The following is a 13,724-nucleotide window of genomic DNA, read 5'->3' as shown; positions in this document are numbered from 1 at the left end:
ACTCAGTTCCGAATACACTATAGCACTGTCACACCAGGCCCACTATACGTGGGTGCACAAATACATTTGGCACTGGGCTCACAAAATGTTAATTCAGCCCTGAAAGTAAATATTTTCTTTCTTTAATTAGTTTCCTGTTAGAAGAATTCAGACTTTGCACAAAGTTTTTCTGCTAAGAAATTTTGAACTAAACTGCCCTCTCTCAGGAAACCTGGCAATGTGAAATTGACTAAACTTATATAATTTTGGTCAATAGAACATTGCTGCTGTTGGCATTGATAGAATGGTGGCACTGTACAGAATTTTCAGACTAAATCATGCTTAAGGTTATTCTTGGTTGCTTCATAAAATGCCAGACAACAAAGAGTTCCCCCTTGATTGGGAGTCAAATTTAAAACCACAACAAAGTGATAGTATTTTTATTTGCTATATGATATTCCAAACCGTATTAAACAAACTCATCAGAAAATTACATGCCTCAAGGTATTATCTCTGAAAGCAATAACTACTATAATGTTGTTACCTGTAACATGATGTGTAAACCAGCTATTCCATTTTACAATAAAAATGGAAAAATGAAAGCTGCAATTTCCTTTTAATAAAAAGATCACTTAACTCACTGAAGAACTACACTGCATTTGCAATATTAAATAAACTACATTTCATAATCAGAAAAGGATATATTATTGAAGCTTAGCTTTGGATAAGTAGGAATGTTACCCATGCCTTTACTCAGAACAGGTGTCTCCTAAAAAATTAATAATAGTGGAATTGCTTGATGCAGCACTTCTGAGCCATCTCTTTAATTATGCATGACTGCACTGCTACCTGCATAAAACAGGCCTAGAGACACACAGACAGCATCTCAGTTCTGAGATTTCACAGGTTACATTGCCAAGTAAACAATCTGATATTCATAAAAACATGAATTCTGTAAGGACAAGAATATATCAATGTTAGTAAGTTCCAAAACAAAATAAAAGTACATCAATACGCCACACCCCAAAAATTATAAGGGGGGGAACAACTACACATATCAGACAAATATAACAAGGTGTACATATGGACTAGCTTGCAAGGTTTACAGCCTTACAGTTGTTTAATGCCAAAAACTATTGTCAGAGAAGCTTATGGCAAGAGCTCGGTTCTCACTGTATGTTTCTGATTCCAAAATGACCTGGAAATCATGCAAGTAAGGTTTACAGAGTTAGAGAACTGAGCACCCTGAAAATGTGAGATTTTCAAAGCTAACTGGAGAATTTAATCATATACATTCCATTATAAAGGCAATTTCCCCTCTTTGGATATTCACATCTCCACACCAAATGCTGTGAATGACCTTTTCCAACTTGACTTGATTAGTTTCATTAACACTGGGCATGTTTAGAAATCGTTTATTTCAATAATTGTGTAACATTTACACAGTTATTCAGTACTTCCCCCGCAAGGGCAGGCCTCTTGCTACCCAGTGAAGCAGCCTCTGTCCATGTTAGTCCCCAGCTTACCAGAAGCTGCTCTGTGGGATGCTGGAGCAGCAGCACAGGTAGCAGGCTGCTCCCCTGTGAGCAATTCCTTTAAAACTCAAACCGGCAGGCTGGGACTGAGCTAGCCCACCGGTCCCTGTTTTAACTGCAGGGCACATGGAGGTAGAGGGTTGTTGTGGTTAACTGGGTACATTAACCAATAAGCAATTGCTTATCTGTTAACCAGTTAATGGCTACTCAGCTAGCATCCCTAATTAACACAGGCAACTTCTTCCTTATCTATACTGCTTCTGTAACTTCCTTTCCAATTCATCTAATGAAGTGGGTTTTACCCACAAAAATAATAATAAATCTATTACTCTTTAAGGTACCACAGGACTCCTCATTATGAATTTCATTGAAATTAATAGGAATAGTCAACTATAAAAATTTCAACTATATTTTTTAGAAACCAACTTTGCAGTCTTTCAAGATAAGAAGCTGGGAAAGCATATTTGGCTGTCGTGCATGAATATAAAAAATGTATTTAAAAAATATAAGATAAAGCTTTGACAAATTAAAAGGATAAATGATTTTTTCTAGTTGCTAGTTATGCAATCTAGAATTGGGATTTTTCTGATCCATGTATGTATATCAGGCAGGAATAGCTAATTTTATTCTCTTAAAAAAACAAACACACAACTTTGGGAGCCACCAAGAATCATCAAGGTGTCCAAAGCAAAATAAAATAACTGTGGGATCTTCATTAAGCTTCTTTTCCCACTGCCTTCCTTTTGTCTGTCATGCTTACTTGTTGCCTTTTTTATCCATTTAGGTTCTAAACATGTAATGATAACCATATGGCAGACTCTGCAGCCATGAAGAACCCTGCTTCTTTAAATGAAATCTCGTGGACTTTGTTCTATCAGCTAATTTCTATTACCTTATGCATGATTTTAAATTATTTAAATTTGTACCTACTCTAACTTTACAAGCACATTGAGTTTTCACTAAAACATAACCATTAACAAGCCCTACCACAAGTCCATTTCAATTAGTCTCTTGTGGTTCATTTGCAGAAATACCTGCAATGTTGAATATGCATGCCTTTTCAGAATTCAATATACAAGAACTAGAAATAAGTCAAATGCAGAAATTACTTTAAAACCTTCCAGCTCAGAATCAGAAACTTAGAAGGAATAAAAACAACTTACTATGTAGTTCGCGATGTATCACATCTACTAGATTTGGTTCATCTCCCCACCAGAATATCCATAACTCCTTACAATCCGGTTTGACATCACGACGCCACACACACAGCAAATTAGCCTGCAGGCAGCGGATGAAGCTTAGCAGAATTGGATCATCCTGGGCTGGGGCTGAGATGATAGGGCCACAATCCCCATGACCTTCAAAATTGTACCTACGCCATTTGATGCCTGTGAGTTCAGCCTGATGGAAGGGAAAAAAAATTATTACTTCAGTTTGCTTCAAAAATAATTTATACTCATGGTCTTATTTTTTTTTCTGTTTTTGGATTTCAATTCCTGTGTTTCATTTCTCAATTGACAATGATAAAATTATTGCTAATATGAATAAATACTTTCCCAGGCACCCCCCACACCCCGCTTCCTCTAACAAAAGAAGACGCAAACAAGCTTTTAGAGTAAATAAAGAAAACATATTTAGGAGGAAAACATAATAAAAAACCTAGTTTAACCCTAGATTCATTGTTTCACAACAACCAAGTTGACAACACATCCAGCTGGGTTACTGCATTTCCCAAATAATTTATTAAACTTTCTGTTATGGCTCCCCTTATGTTAAGTGTTGTATAAATGGACACAATCTCTGCCCTGAACAGTTCACAATCTAAGGCCCTGTCCACACTTCATGGTAAGTCGATGTAAGTTATGCAACTTATTTAACTTCAGTCAACAGAGTTTACATTGACTTAACACTGTGTCTACATTCCACTCTGTTGATGGGAGAGCATCTCTTGCCCAACATCAATCTACTGCTCAATGAGAAGGAGAAGTTCTCACCCACTGACTTACTGTGTCTTCACCAGACCCACTAAATTGACACTGCTGCATCAATTGCAGAAACATCAATTTAGCATGCAGCAAGACATGTGCTAAAAGTCAAAAACAGAGGAAAGGTATGAAATAAGGATTAAATATGCAATGAAAAGGAATACCGTGAAGAACTGGTGCAGTTTTGTCAACTACAGTAAAACTCCAATAGTCCAGTATCCAATTGTACAGCACTCCCGACAGTCCAGCATCAAAATGGCTAGAGCCGAGTGAGTGCGCTTCAGCAAAAAAACGAGTCACAAGGCATCAGCAGCATCGGCTGAACCAAGTGAAAAGGGTAAAAAAAAGTTACAAAAACTGAAACATTACTGTATACAGTATGTACAATAAAAAGGGTTAAAAACACTTTATATACAGTAAGTGTGTGTGTGTGTGTGTGTGTGTGTGTGTGTGTGTGTGTGTGTGTGTGTGTGTGTGTGTGTGTGTAACCAGTTTATAGTACCTCCTGATAGTCCAGCATATCCGATCCGGGACCACCTAGGTCCCACAGCTTCCGGATTATCAGAAGTCTACTGTATTGGGTTTGCTGGTTATAGGTTTTAAACTTTTAATTAGAGGTATAACTAAAGCAATAAGTGGCAGTTAAAGGAATTAGTAAGAGCAAGTTAACAAGAAATGGAAAAGGCACAGTCACAGCTCATCTACCCAACTGCGCAGGATTTTGTAGGCCTCGTGGCAAAGATGAGTCTTAATAAGGGATAAGAACAGTGATAGCTAAAAATATGTTTCAGGGTATCTTTTCCTATGCAGCCCGTGGGGGTGCTTTAGGAGAAAGGGTATACATAATTAAGATGGAAATAGTGGATTGGAGTAATAACCGTGATGTAGTGGGGAAAGGAAAAGTAACACAAATCTAAATAAGATGCTGATGTGGTAAGAGTGATGACTGTAACCTAAGTATTTTTAATCAAATTGAGAAGAGTAAAGTTTCAGCAGTCAAGCACAGAAAGGAGCTGCTGGCAGTAGTCAATACATGAAACAAGAAGAGCATGAACAAGTGATTTAGCTATGCTGACAAAGAAAGGAGATCAGGTTTCAGAAATATCATATGGGAAGAAGTGAGATCTATGTGGATTTTAGAGAACAGTGCTGATCTAAATGACAGAGAAAGCACAGAAACAAGAGAACCAAAGCCCATTTTGGCCACACTGAATGTAAGAAAATGATTGCATAGCAAACAAAAAGATTTAAGATAGTCTGTGATGCCGGATTAGAGGGAGGGAGATATTAGTAAAACAGTAGAGAGCCAAATTTATGAGTCATTGCCACAAGATGAAAATCAAAGTCAGATCCATATAAAAAAAAGTCACAGATATAGAGCCTAAAGAGAAACAAAAGATGGGAGATCAAAGATACAGTCTTGGGAGATGCCTAAAGAAACCAAGAAAAGAAAAGAATTACAACCCAATAAATGCATAGAAAGAGTAATTGAGATAAGACAAAGCCACAAAAGCCGGTAGAGGAATAATTTCAAGAAGCAGGGAGTGGCTGACTATCAAAAGTCACAGAGAGGTTGAGGAGAATAAGGATAGAGTTCAGCATGGAGATTCGGCCAAAAAGGAATCTTTAGATTTTGCTAAGAGCGGTTTCAGTTGGAAACTGAGGGTGAAAGCTACGTTTGGGGAGGCTCAAAGATGAAAGGGGAGGAAAACAATTGTAGCCAGCACTTTCAAAGCACTTGAAGATTAAGAGAGTCTGGACAACAGCTTAAGGGTTAGGTAAGTCAAGGTAAATGATTTTTTTAAGACAGGGAAAGCATACTTGTACTGAGAGGAAAAGTATTTTTCCGCTTTACAAAAGAGGAAATGCAAGGAGAGAAAGTGAGAGAGGAACTTAGAGACATTAAGGCCACATCTACACTGCAGGCTTCTTGCACAAGAACAGCTGTTCTTGCGCAAAAACGTGTGGAGTGTCACAGTGCACGCACATTCTTGTGCAAGTAAATTTACAGTAAAGCATCAAAACAACAAAGGGCTTCTTGAGCAAGAGTTATTCCTCTCCCTTCAAGGAATAAGCCCTCTTGAGCAAAACCTGTTGCGCAAGAAGGCAGTGTGGATGGGCAAAAGGGGTTTCTTGTGCAAGAAAGCGTCCACAGTGCCATGGACACTCTTGCACAAAAGCACATCTCTTGTGCAAAAGCACATGGCAGTGTGGTCACGTTCTTGCGCAAGAACTTTGCACAAGAAGCATGTAGTGTAGACATAGCCTAAGAGACTGGGGGAAGGTGTGTCACTGGCACAAGAAAAGAGACTAGATAGAAAATCTCACTGTCAAGTATAGCTTTGGAAGAGAATAGAAAAAGTGTGGAGCGGGGAACAGACACACCATACCAGATATGACTGTTTTTCTATGAAGTAATCTGCAAAATCTGCGAAGACAAAAAAGAAGCATGGAGGACTGTGCTTGAAAAAAAAAAGTGATTGGGAAAAATGAAGGACTTAATGATTGTAGAGAAGTAGAGGTATCTACTTCAGCAGGTGACTGAAAACAACAACAAAAAAGTGAATTTACAAGGATGCAAGTCAGAATGGCCTCAGAACTTCCACCAAAGATGATCTGCAACACTGTAACAATAACAGAAAAAAGTAGATGTTGGGAGTAAACTTGCTGCTGACAAGACAGACCCTGTAATGAGAGAAAGCAGCAAGAAATGGTGGAAATATGAGAATGGAGGGAATTGACAACTAATGTGTTTGCTAAAAGTTTTGCCAAAATAGTTATGTACTAGCTGGACTTAGCTGGCGTTGCCCAGGAAACTGGAAGAACAAAATTTAGAAAAGCAGAAGCTGGTTCTGACAGCCTCCAGCCACACCGCAGCTGCCAGTGCCTGATATCTGGCCATGATGGTAGACTCCCATGCTTTTCTACTGCTGCATAAAGCAAAATCTCTGACTCAAAAAAGAGGCATTGCAATGTTGAGACTCAGAGCTATTTGAGTTGGCAAACTTAGATACAAAAGTCACAATAGAAACTATGTCTCTGTTTTCTTCCCACGTCTTGAGTCTTGGAGCCATTAAAAGCGCAGTGCAAGGGAGAGCCCCCAAATCACCATGGCTTGTTTCCCCACCACTGCTGGAAGCATATGGAGGCCCCTCTTCAATAGTACAATGTTTTGCTTCCTATCAGATGGTATTTTTGCTAATTATCCTTGTAGAAACTAATGGTTTTTTTGGTAGGGAAGTAGGGGATAGGCATGCTGGGTCTGCAAATTCTCATCCAAGGGTACGTCTAGACTACATGCCTCTGTCGCCAGAGGCATGTAGATTAGGCTACCGACATAGGAAAATGAAACAGCGATTTAAATAATAGCCGCTTCATTTAAATTTACATGGCTGCCGCGCTGAGCCGACAAATAGCTGATCAGCTGCTTGTCAGCTCAGTGCGGCAGCCATGTAAATTTAAATGAAGCGGCAATTATTTAAATCGCCACTTCATTTTCCTATGTCAGGTAGCCTAATCTACATGCCTCTGGCGACAGAGGCATGTAGTCTAGACGTACCCTAAGAGCTGAGTATAGGGATGCCCTACTGAATCAGAGGGTATGTCTACACTACCACCCAAGTTCGAACTAGGGTGGTTAATGTAGGCAACCGGAGTTGCAAATGAAGCCCGGAATATGAATTTCCCGGGCTTCATTTGCATATTGCCGGGCGCCGCCATTTTTAAATGTCCGCTAGTTCGGACTCCGTGCCTGCGGCTACACGCGGCACGAACTAGGTAGTTCGGATTAGGCTTCCTATTCCGAACTACCGTTACTCCTGGAATGAGGTGTACCAGTAGTTTGGAATAGGAAGCCTAATCCGAACTACCTAGTTCGTGCCTCGTGTAGCTGCGGGCACGGAGTCCGAACTAGCGGACATTTAAAAATGGCGGGCTTCATTTGCAACTCCGGTTGCCTACATTACCACCCTAGTTCGAACTAGGGTGGAAGTGTAGACATACCCAGAGAGATTTCAAGGCGACACCTCAAACTCTTCTCCCATCTTTTTTGATGAAACTATGAGTCAACTATCTGAGCCTGCTGGCACCTCTATAGTCCCTCCTCCGGCACCACCCCCTGGACCAGTGCCCAGATTTGAGGGATCCCCCGCCCCCCCGCCTTCGATTAATTTCTAGCAACATCTAGTGCTCCTCAAAGAAGACCTCCCTCTCACCACCACCACAGGCTTCATTTCTCACTCACTACCTGCAGGATTGTCCAACCCCCCTACAATCCTTCCCTCCCCCACTCGCCCCCAACGGTCCAGCCCCACCCCCCCACAATCCTGCCCTCCCCCACTCACTCCCAATGGTCCAGCCCCACCATTCATTCCCTCTCCCCCACCCCCCGCTCTCACATCCAACTCCCCTATGCACCTCCTTCTAGACATTTTTTCGAAGTGGCAGCTGAGTGGTAACAGCAGCCCCCTCCACCTAGAGCGAGCCCCAGCAGCAACCCACCCACCCACTGGTCTGCCGCTGGGTGACGAGCCAATCGCCGTGTTGAAAAAGGGCTTCCATATGCTTCCAGCAATGGCAGGGAAGCCACTTCTCCCCCACACTGCCAAGCTTTGTGCAGCCCTGGGGAGAGGTGTCGGTCTCTCATCTCTTCCCTCCCACAATACCTTAAAACCTTCTCCTGGAATAAAAATTATGCCATGGAATGTTTGTTTGCAGTAGGTCTTATAGTGTCAAAGTTATTAGAGCACAAACATACAAACATTCTCCCTTATATATTAGATTAAAGGAGGTATGATTTTTTTGCAACTATACGTATGCTGCCAAACCCTCCTAATTTAAAAGCATTTATAACTGATCTACACCACATAGGTTTTCCAGTACAACTACACTGGCAAACCTTTTAAGCACAGACAAGGCCTTACTCAATGCAGGAAAAAAACCAGAGGATAAAGAGTTGAGATGAAGAGCAAAAAAGAGCTCACTGACACTGATGGTCTGAAGTCACCGAAGAATTAACTGGCAAAGCAAGGTAATGGGGAAAGGTTGGCAAAGTTGAAGATGAAGATTTGAAATGGAAAACCCATCAATGGAGAACTCAAAGAACTAGTAGTGCTTGGTGAAGATCAGGTCAAGTTAATAAATACTGTAATTTTATATAAAGTAATACGCAAACTAAATTTTTAGTAACCATAAATTCTATACTATAGACGTTTCCATAATTAAACAAGAGATGAAAAACAGAGATTTTAAAAGTTTTGCCTTTAGTTTATTTTTATATAATTTTTCCTCTTCGGAAATTACATTTAAATCATGTTTAAATCAGTGTAGCTCTTGATATGCAATATTTCAATTGCTTTTCCATAAATTCTCCAAAATACCCTGTTGCTATAGCCAAAATGAATCACATACTTTACAACATTACTGGACACACTTTCTCAAAGTGTAAACCAGGGGTGTAAAATCCCAGTTAATTATTTAAATAAAATGAGCAGCAGGTGAATGCCCAGCTGGGGAAAGCATTTATATAAAATGAGAAATGACTGTCTAGGAAGGAGTACTGCAGAAAAGGATCTAGAAGTCATGGTGGACCACAAGCTAAACATAAGTCATCAGTGTGATGCTGATGCAAAAAAAGCAGACATTTTGCGATGTATTAGCAGGATGTTGTAAGCAAAACACAAGTAGTAATTTTTCTACTCTAGGAATGTTAACTCTCATGTAAACGTGTACCTGCTGGAAATTTTAGCAGTGACACATTTCACATGGAGGGAGGGGGAGTGGCAGGAGCCAGTGCTCGCAGGGGGCTGACTTAAAAGCCATTTCCAATATGTACGGCTCCTGCTTATCCCCCTTGTTCCCTGTACTGATACAAACGCAGTGGGGGAGGGGGATTGAATGTAGTCATTAGTATTAACAGATAAACCCTGGGTAATCAATTAAAGGTGTAATCGACTACATTCTAACATCCTTACTCTACTCTGTGCTTTCAGTCTTCCAATCTAGGTCAAGTTTTCTGATCTTTAATTATTTTTGGTGCTCGTCTCTGGACCTTCTCAAATTTGTCCACACCTTTCCTGTAATGTGGCTCCCAGAACTGGCTACAACACTCCAGATGAGGCCTCATCAACAGAGAGTACAGGACGAATCTAGAAGTCACAGATATAAAGCAGATATCCCTGGATTTGTAAGGCTCTGTTCATCAGTGTGGATGCTTTTTGCTGCACTGAAAAGAAAAAGAACAGTTACTTGCCGTAACTGTTATTCTTCGAGATGTGTTGCTAATGTCCATTCGAATTAGGTGGGAGCACCACGTGCACTGTGTCTTCCGAAGCGTTTTACCTAGCGGTACCCATAGCACCGGCAGGGCGCAACCTGGAGTGGGGCCGCCATGGAGGGGCATAAGTACCCCTGCCGACACTCCCCCACCTCAGGTCCTTCTTGCCGGACACTCCAACGAAAGGGAGGTGGGGGGAAATGAATGGACATGAGCAACATCTCGAACAACAACAGTTACAGGTAAGTAACCATTCTTTTCTTCTTCGAGTGGTTCCTCATGTCCATTCGAATTAGGTGACTTCCAAGCCAACCCCACTTCAAGGCGGAGGGGTTGGAGCACTCAAAGAGAAGTCCACAAAAGTTGAACACTCCAAACATATTTATTCAACTAAGCGAACACAGAAAAACTGTAGAAAAGTGAGAAGCGGTACATATAAAACATACATATTTACAATACAGAGTTGAGGACCACAGATTCCAACTCTGCGTCCTCCCTGGCCTGCTGTGCCAGCGTGTAGTACGCTGTAAAGGCATGGAGTGACGACCACGTGGCTGCCGTGCAGATTTCAGTGATTGTAACCTGCGCCCTAAAAGCTACAGAGGACGCCTGCGCCCTGGTAGAATGTGCTGTACGCCGGGGCAGGACCTTCCCGGCCAAGGCATAACACTCCCTGCTACACCCTGCAACCCAATTGGACAACCTCTGGGTCGATATGGGGAGCCCTTTCACTCTGTCAGCGACAGCAATAAACAAATGTGTGGATTTGAGAAAGGATTTAGTCCTATCAATATAAAAGGCCAGCACACATCTACCATCCAGGGAATGGAGCACTTGCTCCTTAGGGGAGGCGTGGGGCTTTGGAAAGAAAACCGGAAGGTAAATTTCTTGGGACAAGTGGAACGGTGACACCACCTTGGGGAGAAAAGCAGGGTGAGGGCGGAGCCTCACATTGTCAGAAAACACTAGGTAGGGCGGGTTTAAAGTTAATGCCCTCAGTTCGGAGACCCTGCGAGCCAACATAATGGCCACAATGAACGCAACCTTCATAGAGAGGTGCTTCAAAGAACACGTGGCTAGCAACTCAAACGGGGGTGACACAAGTCTAGACAACACGAGGTTAAGGTCCCAAGCAGGAAGAGGGGGGTCTAACCAAGGGATACAACTTATCCAAACTTTTAAGGAACCTTTTGATTACAGGGTCAGAAAACAGAGAAACTCCTGCCGAATCAACATGGAAGGCAGAGAGAGATGCCACATAGACTTTGATAGAGGAGGTAGAGAGGCCAACAGACCTATGTTCAAAGAGGTAGTCCAGAATGGACGGGACAGGTGCACAGGATGGGTGCACTGCCCTTCTGAACACCCAAGACGAGAACCGCCACCACTTGGTTGCGTACAACCACCTGGTAGACGGTTTCCTACTACTTAGGAGCACCATCTCTACCTCCTGGGAACTTTCCCTTTCTGGTTGGGTCAGCCACGGATAAACCAGGCCGTCAGGTGGAAAGAGCTGAGATTCGGGTGAACCATATTCCCCCCATCCCAAGGTTGGGTCAGGACATCCAGAACCAGCAGGAGCGTTATAGGCTCCTTGCTGAGCATGTCCACAAGGATAGGAACCAGAATTGCCTGGGCCACCGAGGAGCTATCAGGATGACCGTGGACTTCAAGGTCTTGACCCTGGTCAGAACCCTGGGAATTAGGGGAAACGGAGGGAAAGCATAGAGGATACCCGCCGGCCACGGCACCGTCATGGCATCCCCCCTGGAGTGTTCCTCCAGCCCCAACAGGGAGCAGTAACTGCGGCACTTGGTGTTGCATGCCGAGGCAAACAGGTCTAGTAGGGAACAACCCCACCTATGGAAGATCTGACGAAGGGCCGAATCCTTGAGAGACCATTCGTGGGCTCCGAAGCACCTGCTCAGAGCATCGGCCCCGGCAGGTACTCTGCCTGCAAAACTATGTCATACTCTATGCACAGATCCCAGAAGCACAGAGCCTCACGGCAGAGAGGAGGCAACCGGGCTCCCCCCTGCCTGTTGAGGTAAAACACAGCCGCCATGTTGTCCAGGCAGACAAGGACAGAGCGGAGAGAGAGCTTTGACAGGAAGGTCTATCAGACTCTCCTGACTATCCTGAGCTCCCGAACATTTATGTGCAGAGCCTGCTCTGCAGGGGACCATAAACCTTGGGTCCTGTGACACCCCAAGTGTGCTCTCCAACCCAGGTCGGAAGCATCTGTCACCAGTGTAAGTGAGGGCGAAGGTTCAGTGAACGGAAACCCGCTGCACACCACCACCTCCTGGGTCCACCTTTGTAAGGAGGCTATCACCTCCGGAGGCACTGTGAGAACCGTGTCCCAGAGACCCCTGGACTGGCTGAATGCCCTTGCTAACCAGGCCTGCTGAGGCCTGAGCCTCATTTGAGCATGGCGTACCACATACGTACATGCCTCCATGTGTCCTAGCACTCTCGAGCAGACCCGAGCAGTCGTGATAGGGAACCGAGTTAACTCAAAGACCAGCTCCACTATGGACAGAAATCTGATTCTGGGGAGGAGTGCTCGCACCTCCCTGTCGTCCAGGAGGGCACCTAAGAATTCGAGGTGCTGAGAGGGAGTCAACGATGACTTCTCCTCGTTTAGCATTAGTCCCAGCCTTACGAAGAGGGCCCTTGTGAGGGAAACATGGGCCTCCACTTGTTTGTAGGAACAACCACGAATCAGCCAGTCATCTAGGGTACGGAAAAATATGTACCCTTTTTTCACAGAGGAACGCCGCTACGACTGCCATGCATTTTGTAAAGACTCTGGGTGCTGTTGAAAGGGAGCACTGAAAATTGGAAGTGGCATCGGGAAACAATAAAATGGAGAAACTTCTCTAGAGAGAGAGTTGCGTACCAGTCTCCTAACTGTAAAACCGGGATGAGAGAAGCCAGGGTTACCATTCTGAACTTGGATTTCACGATCGCCTTGTTGAGGTCCCTGAGATCTAAGATGGGATGAACCCGGCCCTTGGGTTTCGGGACAATGAAATACCTGGAATAAAACCCATTGCCCTCCAGATGTGAAGGGACCCTCTCCACAGCTCCCTTTTCGAGGAGTGCCAGCACCTCCTGGCAAAGGGTGCCTTCGTGAAAGGTGTCCCTTAAAAAAGGGACAGGGCAGGCGGGTTGGAAGGGGACAATACCGGGAAGGGAATACTATAGCCACTTCTGACTATTTTTAGAACCCAGGCATCGGTCATGATTTCTATCCAGGCGTGGGCAAACTAAGATGACGTGGCCTCAAACGGGGGGCCAGGGTGGTCGCCAGGCTGATGCGCGACTCTCTAGCAGCCCATCAAAACTGGTGCTTGGGCTGCTGAGAGGGGCCTTGACCAACCCCACGGGGCTTATTCCCTCTCGGGCGGCGTTGACAACCCCTTGCTGACGACGGGCCCGCAGCTGCCCCTGCATCTCCACTAGGAGCACGAGGATGGCATCTCCAGTAATCCCCATGGGGGACCTGGGACTGCGTTCTCCCCTGCTGTCTGTAGGGCAGCTGACGACACAGAGGAGCCGACGTGTGACTCCCCAAGGACTGGAGAGTAGACCTCGTGTCCTTAAGCATATGGAGCCTGGAGTCCGTGTGCTCCAAAAACAAGGCATTTTCCGTCAAACGGCAGGTCCTGGATCATGGTTTGGATGTCCGGAGGTATTCCAGACACTTGCAGCCAGGCACCACGGCGCATAACCACACCCGATGTCATGGTGCGGGCTGCAGAGTCAACAGTATCCAGCGAAGCCTGAAGGGCTGTGCAGGCAATGATTCTGCCCTCCGAAGTCATGGCCACAAACTCCTGACTGGCCTCGGCAGGGAGCTTATCCTTAAACTTATCCACAGCCTGCCAAGTATTATAAGCATAACGACTCAGCATCGCTTGCTGGTTAGCAATGCGGAGTTGCACC

The 13,724-nt window shown here is 44.2% G+C and overlaps 1 protein-coding gene across 1 annotated transcript in view; it reads right to left on the bottom strand.

The window, feature by feature from the left end:
• MED13L (mediator complex subunit 13L) overlaps positions 1-13,724 on the bottom strand; it is a 371,515-nt gene that overhangs the window by 329,378 nt on the left and 28,413 nt on the right. Inside the window, exon 2 of the mRNA XM_075898187.2 lies at positions 2,678-2,915. Within this exon, the coding sequence (XP_075754302.2) occupies positions 2,678-2,915 (238 nt within the window). The remainder of the gene's footprint in view (positions 1-2,677; positions 2,916-13,724) is intronic.

Source organism: Pelodiscus sinensis, chromosome Z (genome assembly GCF_052426305.1).
Source record: "Pelodiscus sinensis isolate ZL-2025 chromosome Z, ASM5242630v1, whole genome shotgun sequence".
In the NCBI taxonomy this organism is placed as follows: Eukaryota; Metazoa; Chordata; order Testudines; family Trionychidae; genus Pelodiscus; species Pelodiscus sinensis.
Note: the sequence above shows the minus strand (reverse complement) of the source record. Positions and strands in the feature narration are given on the sequence as shown.